Source organism: Loxodonta africana, chromosome 13 (genome assembly GCF_030014295.1).
Source record: "Loxodonta africana isolate mLoxAfr1 chromosome 13, mLoxAfr1.hap2, whole genome shotgun sequence".
Classification (NCBI taxonomy): domain Eukaryota; kingdom Metazoa; phylum Chordata; class Mammalia; order Proboscidea; family Elephantidae; genus Loxodonta; species Loxodonta africana.
In genome coordinates, this window is record NC_087354.1 from 68,216,924 (window position 1) to 68,236,518 (window position 19,595).

Genomic DNA, 19,595 nt, shown 5'->3' on the forward strand with positions numbered 1-19,595 from the left:
TCCAAATGAGGAACAAATCAGCTCCCACAACAGCCAGAACTGCAATGTTGTGTTTCCTATTTCCCATGCTTTCCCCTTACAAAGCTTTTTTTTTTTTAAGAGTCTATTAGAGTGGCTATGCCTAAACATCATATATGAAAATATTTTAAAGCAAACTTTTAAAGACACAGAGAATAGTGCTGGCATAACTAGATAGCCAACTGCAAAAAAATGAAACAAGACCCATACCTCACACCATGCACAAAAATTAACTCAAAATAGATCAAAGATCTAAATATACAATCTAAAATGATAAAGACCATGGAAGAAAAATAGGGACAATGCTAGGAGCCCTAACATATGGTATAAAAGGTACACAAAACATTACTAACAATGCACAAACACCAGAAGAGAAACTAGACAACTGGGAGCTCCTAAAAATCAAACATCTATGTTCATCCAAAGGCTTCACCAAAAGAGTAAAAGATTACCTATAGACTGGGAAAAAGGTTTTGGCAACGACAAATCCTATCAGTCTGACCTCTAAAATCTACATGATACTGCAAAAAACTCAACAATAAAGAGACAAATGAGCCAATTAAAAAATGGGCAAGAGATATGAATAGACACTTCATTAAAGAAAACATTCAGGCAGCTAACAGATACACAAGGAAATCCTCAAGATAAGTAGCCGTTACCCCCAAAACCCAGTGCCGTGGAGTCAATTCTGACTCATAGAGAAATGCAAATCAAAACTACAATGAGATACCATCTCACCCCAACGAGGCTGGCATTAATCCAAAAAACACAAAATAATAAATGTTGGAGAGGTTTCGGAGAGACTGGAACACTTACACACTGCTGGTGGGAATGTAAAATGGTACAACAACTTTGGAAATCTATTTGGCGCTTCCTTAAAAAACTAGAAACAGAACCACCACACTATCCAGCAATCCCACTCCTTGGAATACATCCTAGAGAGTTAAGAGCCTTTACACGAACATATATATGCACACCCACGTTCACTGCAGCACTGTTTACAATAGCAAAAAGATGGAAGCAACCAAGGTGCCCATCAGTGGTTGAATGGATAAATAAAGTATGGTATATTTACATAATGGAATACTATGCAACGATTAAGAACAATGGTGAAACATCTTATAATTGGACAAATCTGGAAGGCATTATGCTGAGTGAAACTAGTCGCAAAATGACAAATATTGCATGAGACCACTATTATAAGAACTCAAAAAAGAGTTTAAACACAGAAGAAAATATTCTTTGATGGTTATGAGGGTGGGGAAGGAGGGAGAGGGGTATTCACTAATTAGATAGCAGACAAGAACTATTTTAGATGAAGGGAAAGGCAACACACAATACAGGAGAGGTCAGCACAACTGGACCAAACCAAAAGCAAAGAAGTTTCCTGAATACGACCAAATGCTTCAAAGGCCAGAGTAGCAGGGATGGGGGTCTGGGGGCCATGGTTTCAGGGGACATCTAGGTCAATTGGCATAAAAAAATGTATTAAGAAAATGTTCTGCATCCCACTTTGGTGAGTGGTGTCTGGAGTCTTAAAAGCTAGCAAGCAGCCATCTAAGATGCATCAATTGGTTTCAACCCATCTGGAGCAAAGGAGAGTGAAGAACACCAAAAACACAAGGTAATTATGAGCCCAAGAGACAGAAAGGGCCACATACCAGAGACTGCATCAGCCTGAGACTAGAAGAACTAGACAGTGCCCAGCTACCACCGATGACTGTCCTGACAGGGAACACAACAGAGAATCCCTGATGGAGCAGGAGAACAGTGGGATACAGACCTCAAATTCTCGTAAAAAGACCAGACTTAATGGTCTGACTGAGACTGGAAGGACTCCGGAGGTCATGATCCCCAGACCCTCTGTTAGCCCAAAACTGGAACTATTCCCAAAGTCGACCCTTCAGATAGGGATTGGGCTGGACTATAAGACATAAAATGATACTGGTGAGGAGTGAGCTTCTTGGCTCAGGCAGACACATGAGACTATGTGGGCAGCTCCAGTCTGGGGGCAAGATGAGAAGGCAGAGGGTGACAGGAGCTGGCTGAATGGTCATGGGGAATACAGGGTGGAGAGGAGGAGTGTGCTGTCTCATTAGGGGGAGTGCAGCTAGGAGTACACAGCAAGGTGTGTTTAAGTTTTTGTATGAGAGACTGACTTGATTTGTCGACTTTCACTTAAAGCACAAGTAAAAGACACACAAACGTAAATGCCCAAGAAATGAGCATTTCTGTGCTTTGTTGACATTTGAACTCTTTTCTTCTCTTTTATCCCTAGGTTTGATTTTCGTGAAAATATTTGCTTCTTTTTGCATTGGATTTTTTAAACAAAATTCTTTCCAACCTCATTTCTTAAATTCCTCAATTTTAAACTTGACTGACATCAATATTCTTTTTAGAATCATGGCTAAAAAAGTCTTTTCTTCCCTGGATTCACACCCTACAGCTCTGCTGTGAAAGACGATGGCAGAATTTTTTAACGGGGAGGAGTGGAATCCCTCCTTTGGCTCCACCTGTATTCTCAGCAGTCACTTTGCCTATTTCTTTATATTCTTGAAGAAGGAAGGCATTGTCTCCCCACTTTGGGGCACCAAAACTCTGTCTCTTTTTCTTGAATCAGGAAGAAGATCTTAAAATCCAATTTGTAATCTAGAAGGAAAAAGGGATGGCTCCCCACCTCCTTCTCTTACCTGCCTATCTCTGTGTAATACCGAGGTTAATTATTTAACGCTTTACTTGGCAACTAGCTTCTTCTGAAGTTTAATTGCAAACCTCCACAGAGAACTTGATTCGTTCCTTTTAAGTGAATCCATGGCTTACAAAAGAGCAGAACATTTTCAAGAGAAAGCAAAACTATTTCACTAAAATTATCCAAAAATAAACCAAATAAATGAAGCAGAGGAAGGAAGCACTTGGAGGAGCCTACGTTTTCCTAAAGTTATTATGAAATATTGTATCTTGAGTAAATGTCTTTACCTTGTTACATGTATTTGGAGTGGCTGGCCATTGGGCAAATCCAGGCACTAGATTTACTTATAACAAGTCTACCTGTAGCTCGTAAAAGCACCCTTGAGACACAGTTTGGAAATATATTGAAGGTAAAGACCTAGATTGGAAAAAAACCGAGGTAGGAAAAAAAGCCTTTAAAAGATATGAACTTAAATGCTTTCTTTGTGTCTCTACAAGCCAAATTTGCTGAATACTGTAACTGAAAGTTCTGCCACTGTACTAACAAAGTTACATTCAATAATCATCAACTAATGATGCTGAAAGTAAGGTATTCTGAAAGAAAGCAGTATCTTAAAGATGTATGCAATTTTGAGCCAAATCTATTCTTCCACATAACAGAACTTGGTATCTGAAGCAGAAAATAATATCAAAGGAATTATCATTCTATGTCCCTAGATGATTTTGTTTATTTCTATCCTCATATACATAATTTTTTTTTTTTATACATAGCTACAGCATGAAGCTGCCCCCCAGAAATTTTTTATTTGAATCTATAACTGACACTTTTATTACTTAGCTATTCAAAGCAATTACGATATGGTAATAAGCAATATTTTAAGGCATTAAAAAAAGGCAATATATTTTGATAGTATACAGAATATAAAAGCAGGAGTACAGAAATGATTCCAACATGACCTTCTTTAGTGGTTAAAAATCACTTAAGTATGATTAGTGAATCATTTGAAGACTTACCAAATCATCAATGTAAAATATAGAAAGTGAATACAGTTCATTTGCGAAAAACAAAAAACTACCTATAGATACAACACTACCACAGGGGTTACATTCAAGGCGACACGTGCATGACATGAGGAAGTGTCAGCAGTAAGGCCACTGAGAGGAGTGAGCAGTGGGGAGAGTGGACGATAAGGTCAGAGAGGTCAGCAAGGGCCAGGCCATGCATAGCTTTAGGTCACAGTTAGGAGCTTAGACTTTATCACAGAGCAATGGAAAGCTCTTGGAGGGTTTTAAGCAGAGGAGTGTCATAATCTAATTTTTTCAAAAGATCACTCTGGCGACTGGATTTTGGCATAGAGTAGAAGTAAAGAGTTCCTTGGTACTGCAAAAGGTTAACATGTTCAGCTCCTAAAAGAAAGGCTGGATGTTTGAAACCACCTAGAGCTGCCTTGGAAGAAAGGCCTGGTCATCTATTTCTGAAAAATCTGCCAATGAAAACACCATGAAGCATAGTTCTACCCTTACATACACGGTGTCGCCATGAGTTGGCCTCAACTCGGTGGCAACTGAAATGGAGAGCAGAAGTGGGAAGAGCAGTTAGGAGACTTTTCTAGTGATCTTGGCAAGAGATGATGATCCTACAAAATGAAGAGAAGTAGATGAACACAGGGTATATTTTGCAGTTGTATCAGACAGGACATGCTGATAGATTAGATGAGGGGACAAAGGCATGGGAAAACTCAAGGCTGCCTTGCTGCTGTGAACTGCAGGAGGGATAGGGTTTTTTTTTTTTTGAGATTGGGGTGAAGCAAGAATTCCATTTGGGGCCATATTAACTTTGAAGCGCTGTTACATACCCAAGTAGACATGTCAAGGAGGAAGTTATATAGAAGTTTGGAGCTCAGTAGAGAGGTCAGGGCTGGGTTTAAGGGCTTTTAGGTCTAAGAAAGTATTCAAATGCAGGAAGGTTTAAGGAGAAAGCAATAGTAAGGACTGAGAATTATCCAGTGCTACTGTTTCGGGTAGCATAATGACTTAGAAATTTGGCGATTGTTGGGTTATTGATAATATTTAAAGCTATAAGACAGAATCAAGGTAGAGAGTGCAGCTAGAGTAAAGGGCCTAGGACCCATCCCTAGGGCACCCCATCACTGAGAGGTTGAAAAGAGAAAGCTAGCCAATGAAAGGCACATATACAGTCAAAGAATTTGGAGGGAAACCACAGAATGTGGCATTTGTGGGAGCCACAAATACACCCTGTTCAGGAAGGAAAGAATCAAATGCTGCTGAGATATCAAGCAAGATAAGGACAGAAACATGACCATTAAATGTGGTGAAAATGGCAATTATTGGTGATTCTAAGCAGAATGGTTGTAGGGAGTGCTGAGAATGGAAACCTACTTAGAGTCAACTGAGGAAAGAATGGATGTGACCATGTTACGGCAGTGATTCTGGTTGCTGTGAAGGGTAGAGAAAAATGAGGTAGAACTTGGAGGGGAATACAAAGTCAAGTGAAATACTAGGAGATATGAATGTATGTGAAACTGATCTATTGGAAAAGAAGAAACTGATGATTTAGGAGGAAAATATGTTTAAATGCAGAAGACTGTCTTTGAGGAGATGAGTAGGAATGATATCCACAGCAAAAGTAGAAGGCCTATCCTTAGACAAGAACAGAAACTCTTCAATGATTCCAACAGGAGGAAAGTCACATAGTGTGAATGTTCGTGTAAGAAGGTTGGTATATTTTGGGGTAGATGATAAGGGATTATTTTGACAAAGAACACTGCATACTATGGGATGTCAAAGCTGTTGTTGTTAGGTGCCATTGAGTTGGTTGCGACTCACAGCATCCCTATGTATAGTAGAATGAAACATGCCCAGTCCTGAGCATCCTCACAATGTTTCAGCCCATTGTTGCAGTCATTTTGTCAATCCATCTCATTGAGGGCCTTCCTTTTTTTCGCTGACCCTCGACTTTACAAGCATGACATCCTTCTCCACGGACGGATACCTCCTGATAACACGTCCAAAGGACATGAGACCGTGTCTCTCCATCTTCACTTCTAGGGAGCATTCTGGCTATACTTCTTCCAAATGAGATTTACTCATTCTTCTGGCATCCCATGGTATATTCAATATTCTTCACCAACACCCTAATTCAAAGGCATCAGTTCTTCTTTGGTCTTCCTTATTCATTGTCCAGCTTTTGCATGCATGTGTGTAGATTGAAAATACCATGTTTTGGGTAAGGTACACCTTAATCCTCAAAGTGACATCTTTGCTTTTTAACACTTTAAAGAGGTCTTTTTCAGCAGCTTTGCCCAATGCAACGTGTCATTTCATTTCTCGGCTACTGCTTCCATGGGTTTTGATTATGGGTCCAAGTGAAATGAAATCCTTGACAACTTCAACATTTTCTCGTTTATCATGATGTTGTTTATTGGACCAGTTGTGAGGATTTTTATTTTCTTCATGTTGAGGTGTAATCCATACTGAAGGCTGTAGTCTTTGATCTTCATCAAGAAGTCCTTCAAGTCCTCTTCACTTTCAGCAAGCAAGGTTCTGTCATCTGCATATCAAAGGTAATGTAAACAAATTGTACTAAGAATTCAAGTGCAGGACTTTAAGGAGAATGCAATAGTAAGGACTGAGAATTATCATATGCTACTCTTTTCTGTTCACTATTCATCCGTCATTTTGTTGTACAGGAAAATTGGAAGTTGTCAAAAATAAAATGGAATGCTGAAAATACATATCCTAGGTATTAATGAGCTGAAATGAGCTGGTATTGGCCATTTTGAACTGGACAATAATATGGTCTACTTTAATGGGAATGACAAACTGAATGTTAAATGTCACATTCATTATCAAAAAGAACAATTCAAGATCTACCCTGAAGTACAACCCTATCAGTGATAATATCCACAAGCCTACAAAGAAGACCAGTTATATGACCATTATTCAAATTTATGTACCAACTACTAATGCTAAAGATGAAGAAATTAAGATTTTTATCAACTTCTGCAGTCTGAAATTGGTCAAACATGCAAGCAAGATGCATTGATAATTACTGGTGATTGGTGTGCCAAAGCTAGAAAGTAAGGAGGATCAGTGTTTGGAAAACATGACCTTGGTGACAGAAACGATGCCAGAGATCAAATCTTAGAATTGCAAGACCAACGACCTAGTCATTGGAAATACCTTTTTCCAACAACTGTTTGGTGACTTTACACATTGCCTCACCGGATGAAATACACAGGAATCAAATCAACTACATCTGTGGAAACAGACAATGGGGAAGCTCAATATCATCAGTCAGAACTAGACCAGGGTCCGATTGCAGAATAAATTATCAACTGCTTATATGCAAGTTCAACTTGAAGCTGAAGAAAATTAGAACAAGTCCATGAAAGCCAAAGTATGACCTTGAGTATATTCCACCTGAATTTAGAGACCACCTCAAGTTTTTTTTTTTTTTCCCAAGGATAGAGCTGATGCATTTAACACAAATGACCAAATGTAACCTGACCCTACGAATGCCAGTGAATTTCCATTAGTCCCTAAACTAGCCTAAGCCAGATTTGGCCCACCTCACATTCACAGAAGGGCTAGCTGTGACCACCAACTGACAAAGCAACAAGTGGAATGAACCAGAAGGAAAATCAGCACCCAGACCCTATTCCTAAGTGAGAGGTCCAACCAGAACCATGTCACCTTCTGTTTCCTGGCTGCCTTCTAGAATTTCCCCCTCTCCAGTATGCCTGCATGGGTACCATTTTGCTGCCCAAATCACATATAAGCCCTGCTTTCCCGTAGCTCGGGAAGCCAGATCTGAGGTACTTCCTCTCAGCTCCTTGCTCCGCGCATTGCAACAGAACTACTTTCTCTTTCTCAAAGACTGGTATCCAGAAAATTGGCAAGTCCGAGCTTGCCAGACAAGGACCCACCTTCTAGGTTTTGGTAAAACAAAGATCAGACAAGTTGTGGGATGGCATCAAAGACCTCATACACGAAGAAAAAAAAAAAAAGGTCATTGCAAAGACAGGAAAGAAAGAAAAGTCCAAAACGGGTATCAGAAGAGCCTCTGAAACTTGCTTTTGGAGGGTAGGGTAGCTAATCAAATGGAAGAAATGATGAAGTAAAATAGCTGAATAGAAGGTTTCAAAGGGCAGCTTGAAAAGACAAAGTAAAGCATTATAAAGAAATGCACAAAGATCTGGAGTTAGAAAACCAAAGGGGAAGAACATGGTCAACATTTCTCAAGCTGAAAGAACTGAAGAAAAAATTCAAGCCTTGAGTTGCAATTTTGAAGGATCCTATGGGCAAAATGGGGCCTTGGTGGTGCAGTGGTTAAGTGTTTGTCTCCTAACCAAAAGGTCGGCTGCTCAAATCCACCAGGTGCTTCTTGAAAACCCTATGGGGCAGTTCTACTCTGTCCTATAGGGTTGCTATGAGTCGGAATCGACTCAAAGGCAAAGGATTTGGTTTGGGTTTTTCAATGAGCAAAATATTGAATGACGTAGGAAACATCAAAAGAAGATGGAAGGAATACAGAGTCACTGAACCAAAAAGAATTGGTCGATATTCAATCATTTCAGGAGGTAGCATATGATCAAGGACCGATGGTATTGAAGGAATAAGTCCAAGCTGCACTGACGGCATTGGCAAAAAACAAGGCTCCAGGAATTGATGGAATACCAGTTGAGGTGTTTCAACAAATGGATGCAACGTTGGAAGTGCTCACTTGTCTATGCCCAAAAATTTGGAAGACAGTTACCTGGCCAACTGACTGGAAGACTTTCCATATTTGTGCCTATTCCAAAGAAAGGTGATGAAACAAAATGCAGAAATTATTGAACAATTTCATTAATATAACATGCAAATAAAATGTTTTCTGAAGATAATTCACAATCAATTGCAGCAGTACAAGCCTAATTCAGAAGAGGACATCGATGAAGGGATACCATTGCTGATGTCAGGTGGACCTTGGCTGAAAACAGAGAATATCAGAAAGATGTTTACCTGTGTTTTACGGACTATGCAAAGACATTTGTCTCTGTGGATCATAGAAAATTATGGATAACATTGTGAAGAATGGGAATTCCAGAAGATTTAATTGTGCTCATACAAAACCTGTACATAGACCAAGAGGCAGTCATTCGAATCAAACAAGGGGATATTTCATGGTTCAAAACCAGGAAAGGTGTGTGTCAGGGTTGTGTCCTTTCACCATACTTATTCAATCTGTATGCTAAGCAAATAATCCGATAAGTTGGACTATATGAAGAAGAACACAGCATCAAGATTGGACGAAGACTCGTTAACAACTTGCGATACCCAGATGACACAACCTTGCTTGCTGAAAGCGAAGAGGACTTGAAGCACTTTTTAAGGAAGATCGAAGACTACAGCCTTCAGAATAGATTACACCTCAACATAAAGTAAACAAAAACCCTCACAACTGGGCCAATAAGCAACATCATGATAAGTGGAGAAAAGATTGAAGTTGTAAGGATTTCATTTCACTTGAATCCACAACCAATATCCATGGAAGCAGCAGTGAAGAAATCAAACAATGCATTATAATGGGCAAGTCTGGTGCAAAAGACCTCTCTGAAGTGTTAAAAAGCAAAGACGTCAGTTTAAGGACTAAGGTGCACCTGACCCAAGCCATGGTATTTTCAGTCGCCTCATATGCATGTGAAAGCTGGACAATGAATAAAGAATACTGAAGAAGAATTTATGCCTTTGAATCATGGTGTTGGTGAAGAATATTGAATATACCATGGACTGCCAGAACGAACAAATCTGTTTTGGAAGAAGAACAGCCAGAATGCTCCTTAGAAGCAAGGATGGCGAGACTGTGTCTTACATACTTTGGACATGTTGTGAGAAGGGATCAGTCTCTGGAGAAGGACATCATGCTTGGCAAAGTAGAGGATCAGTGAAAAAGAGGAAGACCCTCAATGAGATGGATTGACAAAGTGGCTGCAACAATGGGCTGAAATATTGTGAGGATGGCTCAGGACTGGGCATGTTTCGTTCTGTTGTACATCGGGTCACTGTGAGTTGCAACCAACTCGATGGCACCTGATAACAACTTTCTGTAGCAGTATGATGAGCGTGAATATATTCGAGTATGTAAGTATATTTATTACCATCTTAGGAAAGAAGAATAAGGCAGTAGAGAGATAGATTTCAGGGTACATATCAAATATTGCTTTTGCCTGATAGATGATTTGGTTCTTCAAATTCTTCCAATCACATTCTTATACACTAAGGATCTTTGATTTATCAGTTTGATTATTTTACAATGTGACCAAACAGGGAGCCAAGCTCCAGTTCTGTCTTCCCCAACAATCTTCTTCCTACCATCCCAGTCTTCTCTGACTTCCTGTAGACCTCTGGGCTATACCTCACAGTACAATTGGCACTTATTCATTCCATATTTACTTCCTGCTCTTGGGTCTTATTGTCTCTAACAGATGCAAAGTTTCTAGGATGAGGCCAACTATTTTACAATAAAATATCATTCTCTCATCCACTGTAAAAAAAACTAGTATTAGATATAAAGTAGGCACTTAATAAATGCTTGTTGATCAATTTATCTTTTTAGAATTGAATGGCTAATAAAAAGTTTTATGTGGCAATTTACTTGGCTAAAGAATATGTGTAATTCTTCATGGCACCTGCTGGGCATTGCCAGGAGAGGCTGAAATCATTCATCAATTTTCTCCTTTATATGCTATTCAATTAGTTTGTCTGGGGCGAGTTCTAGAAGGTATATCAATCAAAAGCTTAATAGTAAGCTGAGTACAAGCTATCTTCAAACTGTTTAGCATCTACTATCTCAGAGAAAGGGCTTGGGTCTAAGAAAGTATTCAGGTGCAGGAAGCTTTAAGGAGAATGCAATAATAAGGAGTGAGAATTAGCATGTGCTACTTACTGTTTTCTGTAGCATAATGATGAATTTGAAATCAATTTGGTAACATTCTTACTAAGAGAATGCTCACCACCATGGCTTATTTTGAATTGTGTGAGACAAAATTTTTCTTCATTCTGACTAAAAGCTTAGGTGTCAGCATGGCTTTAGTATACGAATTGCTAGTTTGTTAAATTACGTGAAGCATAAGTTTAATTCCTAATTCTTAAGCCAATTAAAGATACATAATTGGATATCATTATATTTCAATCAGAATGCAAATATTGCTGATATATATTCTTCTCTTAAGAACAATGATACCATCATACAATATTAATTTTATCCAACAGGTTACCATAGAAAGTCCATGAATTAACAATCGGAAGAACGTTTAACCAAAGGTCCCAGGTACTGCATAGCCTATAGAGCAAAGATAATATTGAATAAAATGAAATACCTGGAGAGAGTTAGAATTTTGGAACATATGAAACCTATATCAAAAATATCATCAGGTATGCTCTAAGTGGGACCCATGGCATTAGACAATACCCATAGGTAGACTCTTTTTAAAGGTTTTGCTGCATGAGGTATTTTAATTGTGACTTCAATAAAACACATATGCATTTATAGATTCCATTTTTTCAATGCTTACATGTAAACACCTGATGATAACAAAGTCATGTAGTCTTTAAGTAAGAAATGTTAAACCTACAACACGGAGCACGTTATTAATTGTACATCTAAAGATGGTTGAAATGACAAAAAAAAAAAGTTAAGCCCATTGATTATTATCCTACATCTGTGTTCATTTCTCACTAACCAACATGGATTTTTATATTGTTTTTATTCACTGTGTAAATTAGGTTCTAGCTAGTGACAAAATGACAAAGTTTACATCGTTTGCTTAAAAAATAAACCTAGATTATTAAGAATTATGTTTAAATTAGCCACTCAACTATAAATGATTGATTCTTTTTGTGAGTTCCTGGGGGTGGTGAAGGGGGGACACGTCAGTTAAGGATTTTTCAAAAATCACTAGGGAAAACGATAGCTATACCAATCTTTCTCTAAAAGCTTTTTTGTCCCCTATGGAGGCAACGTGCCTTAAAGTGGAGGCTAATAAGCAATTAATGGCACAGACTTAACTAAAATCTTGCAATATGATAGCATAATATCTTGGTAAATATGAGAATTTGAGAGCCATAAAATTAAGACTTTGATATGTGTAAGATCAATAGACACGTAATCACTATTAAATATGAGTTTTAATTTTTAAATGCCATGTTATAGTAAAAAGTGGACTGCACAGGAAAACTGAAATCTCAATAAAGAATCAAGACAAAAGAAACAAACTTTTATACTTACCCAGCAACCTCTTCTTTTGACAATCCTTTGAAATTCACCTCCAGATAATGATCTATGTCATCTTTTTCTTTGATCAACTGAGCCCTAAATGAAATGGAAAGAAATAATAAAGCACTGCGTTATCAAGTTGAAAAGCTAAAAAAACATGAAATGCCACTAGGATAACAGAAATATTCAGTATATAATACCATATATAATAAATGTTCTGTACTAGTTATAGAGTTAGACAGTTGACTGATAATTTCAAAACTGTAATTTTCCTGAATGGAAAAAGAAAGGAAAGAATATTAAACTCAGTGTGTAAACTAATAAAACACCAACACATTTAAGCAATCTGCACCCTTCTATATACTGACTTTTATCCTCAAAGCTTATAAGGTCTTCCATTTGCCTGCTTCGTTTCGCAGCTTAACTTTCCAACTACAGAAGTCATATTTTGTTTGAAACAGGATCTGGAACTAAGAACACCTATTAGGTAAATATGTAAAATTCATTTGTTCCAAACATTAGCAAATTTTTCTCTGAAATACTATTTGAGTAGGTTTTATCACACATAAAACTCAAACTACCATTAAAAGTTTAAGGTGCAAAATGATTTCAAAGACTTTACTGAGAAATTGATCATATTTGTAGCATATCTCATAACCATGAGAATATAGGACTAAGGAAATATCTATTTTTCTCAGAAGCGATAAGAGAATGTTGATACAAAAACTTACCTTAAGTGGTTATGAATAAAATGTTTTCTTGGGTAAAATGAATACAAGAAAAAAGCTTTCTTTAAAATTCATCTGGTTTTGAGGGATATGAGATAGAGCTATGTTTTTGTTCACCTTGAAAATAAAATGTAATCTCAATCATTAAAAAAGACAGAAAGAGCAGGCTTTCTTAGGCTTAGTAAATATTTCACATTATCCATAGGTAAAATGGAAAATAAACATAAATATGTGTGTATAGACATATGTGTGTGTGTATATATATATATATACACACACACACATCCACATATATATATCAGAATTATGCACCTTTTGAAAGATTCCTTGGCCACAGAAAAAAGAAAATTTTGATTTTCTGCTTTAAAAGAACTTTCATGTTAGTTAATCTGAATGTATTTCTTTTGGGGTCTTTGGTCTTTCCCAGAAATACCCAAAACTAGTTATGATCCTTTTCAGAACCAAGAGTCTTTAATACTTTGATCATTACGCCCTGCAGGAACTAAAAGGAATGCGTATAAGGAAAATAATCAAACCTACAGATACAAATTATCTGTACTGATAAATAATATTTGTATCTCTAAAAATAAAAAATATTCCTAAAACTCCTGCTTTTTATTCTTTATGTCTACGCTTTTATAAGAGAAAAAGTATCCCTGAAGCACTGTGGGAACCATGATACAGTAACTAGAATAGGACATGAAATGATCAAATGAGCATTGGTTTGATAAATGTTATTAGTATTTGAATGAGGCTCTTCAATCTTTTCGAAACATCAAATATGAATATTCAGAATATAATAATATAATTTTATCTTTTCCTTAAACACAATTTTATTTTCTGAGATTTGCTACTGACATTTCTTAGCTGCAGGAAATTCATTCTGTAGGGAAAGAAAGAAAAACAAGGGTCACGTACCTTGGGAGGGTTTTGGGGACGCATGGCAGCTTCTGTTGAGCTAAGGACGTAAGCTTTGGGCGTGTCAGGGGCAGTGGGGGCAAGGTGGTCATTACGGACTACAAAAAAAAAAATAGAAACAGTATTTTAAAAAAATACATCTTTGAAAGGATCCTTTAAGACGTTATTAGAGACCCGCAGTGTGTCACAGGAGCTGAGAATCCTGCGTGTGTAGAGCTCTAGCTGTTATCCAGGAACGTTACTCAGTGCGTGGATTCTGCAGGTGTCTTCTCTCATTATTTTCTTCTGTGTTTGCCTTTTGGCCAATTTATAACTTGTCTGTATCCCCACCACGAAGTAGATAGAGAGAATGATCTGATAAATGAATTCAAGAGTCAGAAAATTGGCAGCTTTGGTAAGAATTTTGTTAAGGGACATGGCTGCAATTAAAGCATCAAGATTACTGGAACGACTCCAGATTTCAAATGTCTGTGCTTTGCTTTCTTGTTACAATCAAGAATTTAAAATTGCTCATGCTTTGCTGTTTTCTAAAAATTTTATCGCTCACAAACGACGACTTTGCCTTAGTTGTGACAGACGCTAAGAACAACTCTCAGGGAGACAGCTGCCCTGAGAGAGTACACAGCTACAAGAGCGTAACAAATCACTTCAAAATGCAGTGACTTAAAAAAGATTGTTTAAAATAATGATCGTTTTATTATCTCTTGCAGTCATTTTGGGTCAGGGATTTGGGTAGGGCACCATGGTGATGACTTTTCTCTGTTCCACAACAACCTGGGCCTCTGCTGGAAAGACTCAAAGGTTGCAGGGAAGAGTTACTGTCCTCGTAGCAACTCAACAGTGGGGGGCAGGAATTACCTGAGGCATCATCACCCACACATCTGGTGGCTGATGCAGACTACTGGCTGAGGCCTCAACTGGGGCCATCTGGGAACATATACATGTGACCTCCTCACATGACCTGAGCTTCCCCAGAGCATGGCAGCTTCAGACTTCTTATGTGGGAAAGCAACTATCTCAAAGAAAAGCCAGGTAGAAGCAGTGTACCCTTTTAGGGCCTGACCTCGAATGTTACCTAGTGTCACTTCTGCTGTGATTACAGTCCTGTCCACCTATTGATGTTTCAGAGTCACGTTGTAAGAAGAGAATGTGAAATGGGAGATATTGTTGTGGCCATCTTTTGAAAATACAGTCTGCCACAGTGGGGGAAAGTAAGCAAGCAATAATACAGGTGGGCCTATGAAATCAAGTTATCTAAACCTTATTCCAAAGAGGAAGAAGTGTGGATATGGTTTCTGTGGACTTTAAATAGACAATGTGTCACATGTTGCTACGGTTCTTGGATGCAAAAGAACTCAGAGTTCTATTGTTAAAAAGAGAGACATCCAAAAGATCAAGGCTTCCTGATTTCACAGTCACTATTCCCACCACCTTTGACCTCTACCTTTAGCCCCACCAAGCAACCAGAAGGCTTGTCTCAGGTTTTAAATTCTCTCCCTCCAGCATTTACTGCTTGTGTGACCTAAGATAAATCACAATCAATCCGGGCCTTCAAGATATTCAACAGGTATTTATTGAGCTACTACTTGGTGCCATACATTGTTCTAGGTGCTGGAGATATAGCAGTGAACAAAAAGGCAAAAATCTATGACCTCCTGGAGTTTACATTTGAGGAGTGGATGTGGGGAAAAAAAAGGTAATACACAAGCAAAATATATAGACTGTAGGATGATGATAAGATCTACAGCAAAAAATAAAGCAGGGAACTGGAAACTACCCAGATGCTCACCAGTAGGGAAGGAACAAATAAGAGCAGAAGGAGATGAGGTTGACAAAGCTAAGGAGAAATTCAGTGGTGTCAGGCCTTGCAGGTTACTGTAAAAATGGTGTTTTTTACTCAAAAAGGTCATTCTGGCTTCTCTTTTAAGATTAGACTGCAGTGGGGGAAAGGACAGACAGCAGAGAGGCCACCCGGGAGGCTACTGTGAAATCTGAGTGAGAAATGATGGTAGTTTAGGTAGAGACTGAGGTGGAGAGAGGTGGTCTGACCCAAGATAGAGTAGAGTGTTGAGACACAAGATAGAGTAGAACTGAGAGAGATAGGAGAGAAGAGGAGAGAGAAGGAAAGGGGAGGACAGGGGAGGGGAGGGGAGAGGAAGGAAGGGGAGGAGAGACTTGAAGGAAAACCTTTTGAAGTTCAGTGTAGAAATGGGCAGTCTTGTGTTTCTGAAAAATATTCTTTTATATAATATTTTATACAATTAAACACAAAATTCTAATGCAGATCAGTTTTTTTTAAAGATAATAAAACAAGTTGCCACGGAGTCTTCTACAACTCCTGCCAAGCCCATGTGTATCAGAGTAGAACTGTGCTCCTTAGGGTTTTCGATGGCTGATTTTTTGGAAGCAGACCACTAAGACTTTCTTTTGAGGTGCCTGTGCCTGGACTTGAACCTCCAACCTTTCAGTTAGCAGTCAAGCACATTAACTCTTTACACCACCCAGAGACACCTTTTAGATACAACGCTGTGTTGTGTGCCGTCAAGTCAATTCCAACTCATAGCGACCCTGTAGGACAGAGTAGAACTGCCCCATAGGGTTTCCAAGGCTGTAATCTTTATGGGAGCAGATCACCACATCTTTCTCCTGTGGAGCTGATGGCGATTTCAACTGGCGATCTTTCAGTTAGCTGCTGAGCTGTTTAACCATTGTGCTACCAGGACTCCTTTTAGATATAATAGAATTTTTTTTAATATTATCCAAATTCTTATGACATGATAAGATCTATGGAACATAATGTCCACTTATTTTTATATGATAATAACAAAAGTACCTAGTCTAAACAGCAAGTGTTAGTCCTCTCCTCTACAGAAAACATTAGAAACATTTTGTATTATACTCCATAACTTCATAAAACAGTGACTTAACTCTTTTCTAATCAGATGTTATATTAGACTTGGATAGCCTGAGCTTACGAAAGAATGGCAAAATTATGCAGGACATGTAGTAAGAACTTACGACCAACACAGGGTTAGGCCCACGTACAGGTTTCAAGGAACAACCAAGATTCCCCAAACCCACCTCCCATGAACCCACTTCAGTGAAGCTGCGAAGACTGTGTTCAAGACTCCGGCTGTTACAGAGACAGTCTGGGCCATCTCAGTTTTTTATCTGGACTTGTCTAGACCTAGTGAATTTCAAAAGGGAGAGGAAAAAACAACCACTTCACTTGCTTCAGTCCTTGTATTTCATGCTCTGTGAATTAAAACTCTGTTCTGAGAGCCCCAGGGCAAGGGGCAATGGGCCCATTGGGGGCCTCGGTGACCTCACCGAGGAGCTTCGAAATGAGCAAACAGTACTTGCAATTTCTCCACATACTCAAAGTCCCAGCTACTTGCAGACAGACAAAGGAACTGGGCCCCAGAAACTCTGATCCAATCTGCCTGTCCCATCAAGGGATGTATGTTGTTGGTAGTTGCAGTTAAGTCAATTCTGACTCATGGCAAACCCATGTGTGCAGACCGAACTGCTCCAAAGAGTTTTCAAGGCTGTGGCCTTTAGGAAGCAGATCGTCAGGGCTGTTTTCCAAGATACCTGGGTGGGTCTGAACTGCCACCTTTTGCCAAGTAGTTGAATGGGTTAACTGTGTGCGCCATCCAGGGTCTTCTTAAGGTACATATATGCCCTGTCAAAGTTGCCCTACTGGTATGCTATATAAAATTTATCCTGTTTGATGTTTATCTGGGATAGACAATTTTTGCTAGAAACTGAAATTATCTAACGAAATTGATTACAAATACTATACAGAGAGATGTCTTCTTTGCCACACACATCAACCGTGATTTTTTTTTTCAAATTCTCAGTCAATGTTTCCTACCATGAAAGTTTCAGCTGCCACTTCCTTCATTTTGCTATCCTCTGATCTAAGAACATTAGCAGCAGGAGCACCTTTACTCTTAAATTTAGTTTAATGTAAGTATTGCAAGCCCCGCTGGCAAGCCTCAAGGCACACACTCTGAATGGGGGGCAGTCAGCGCTGAACGATACAGTGAGGAAAAAGTTATTAACTGAATGTGGGGGCAAAAAGATCCCTCAGCTGATCTGTGTTGGAAAGTCTGAGCTCAGATTTAGGGTGGAGCTTGAGCAAGCTCTCTCCTTGTTCTAAATCCCATATCCCACCTTTTTGTGCCTGTCGGGAAAAGGTACTTTGTTCTACACAATCCATGCATGGCTGCATATGGGTATTTCATTTTATGCAATAGATAATGTGTGAGTTGAAATTTATGACAACTAATACTTGAAATGCATCAAATATTTAAAGGGATCATATAACAAAGTTATTTTCTCATCTGTTTATGCTGATTTCTTTTTCTTTTTCTTTTAAGTAGGAAGCAGGTGTATTCTAGCATGTAGAAGCAGCCAAGGAGAAACCAAGCAGGAAAAAAAACATATAAGTAATGTTTAGGGTCCTGCCACTTTAGGCTTAAACTATACACGCACAGTGAAGGACGTCTTTTGCTCTTGTTAGTAGGAGTTGCATCGCTTTTTTTTTTTTTTCTGAGTTGGCCAGATGATGCTCCCAGCTTCTACGTGAGCTCCAACTAAGACTTAAGCATGAGGAATGGGACTAGTGGTATTGGGTGACTGGCACAGGCCTGTAGCAAAAACAGCACACCTCATCCTTAACAGTTGAACCTCCTCAGGTTCTTCCAGTTCAACATCACAGAGGAAAACACACAAGACAGGTGTTACTGCAAGAAGGGGAACTGCTCAAGTTCAGGTGAGTTAGGGAGAAAGAGAATGAGATACCTTTCTGGCTGGTACCAAAACAATTTTAGCCCCCGGGGCTCAGGCTGATGCAGCCTGTTAGGAGGACCCAGAGGCAGCTCCCCCAGTGCCAGTAGTGGGGGGCACTACATGTGGCACCACGGGTGCTGAGACAAAGATGAAAAGATTGCCTGCAGCCATTCCACAGTTGGCATTAAGAAGAGATTTGGTGGATTCTTTGATCTGCTGGTTGGCTTTTGTATCACACTTACAGTCTTTCTAAGTTTGGCCCTTACATGCAAAGACAAATGAGAATGTAGAAACACAGGAGGAAAGGTTTTAGAGTGTTGGGTCAGACTGACTGTGTCCCATGGTGTGAGTTTAAATTTCTGGCCCCCAAGTAAAATTCTTCTAAGAGGACCCCTCCTGCCCACCGTCCCCAGAGATATCCTCATCAGGAAACACAAAGGAAGGTAGGCGGGCGGGTGGCTAGCATTGTGCAGACAGGGGCTACTTGAACAGCAACTATGTCTGAGATGGACCACTGTCTCCAGGGTTCAAGCGCTTTGGGGCAACTACCACTAATTTATTAAAGCTAAGATGTGAGAAATAAACCATAGCAAGCCAATGTATTATGTTGTTCAAAATAAATATGATTGTACCATCACCAGCACAAAGTTATAAGAATTAGAACTTCATATGATCACAAGCTCTTTTACTATGAAAGTTTACATAAAACTACAGAGCAAATGCAACATATTTATACTCCTAAAAAGAGTAAGAAAAAAAAAAAGCACAGACACACACATTTTAAACAAATAATTTTAAAGAGTTGCTAAGCAATGTGTGTCCCATGCATCAGAATTTTTGGCTATTTCTAGCACCCTGTGGTGGGTAATTAACTAGGTTACTAAAAAGAATACATAGAAATCACACACTTCCTACCAACTGACATTTAATGATTACATTAAAAAAAAAAAAAAAGCTAAAGCAGAAAGAATTTGAAGGTAGATCGGAGCTTACTGCAAAATATCTCTCCAATCTGAAAAGATTTCAGTCTGAAAATAAGGGAAGCAAAGAATAACACCGAAGGACAGAAGAACAAGCCAAAAACCAGTCAATAGGATAACCCCAGTCCACAGAATAAGATTGGCATTGATGCCTCTGTGGTGTTGGTCTCCAACTCTGAGAAGGTTCAA

The 19,595-nt window shown here is 38.9% G+C and overlaps 1 protein-coding gene across 1 annotated transcript in view; it reads right to left on the reverse strand.

Annotated features, from left to right (window-relative positions):
* TTC29 (tetratricopeptide repeat domain 29) overlaps nucleotides 1–13,721 on the reverse strand; it is a 181,536-nt gene extending 167,815 nt beyond the window's left edge. Inside the window, exons 1-2 of the mRNA XM_003417526.3 lie at nucleotides 13,630–13,721; nucleotides 11,996–12,079 (exon numbers count right to left, since the gene is read on the reverse strand). Coding sequence (XP_003417574.1) covers nucleotides 11,996–12,079; nucleotides 13,630–13,721 — 176 coding nt within the window. The remainder of the gene's footprint in view (nucleotides 1–11,995; nucleotides 12,080–13,629) is intronic.
* Nucleotides 13,722–19,595: the final 5,874 nt, after the last annotated feature.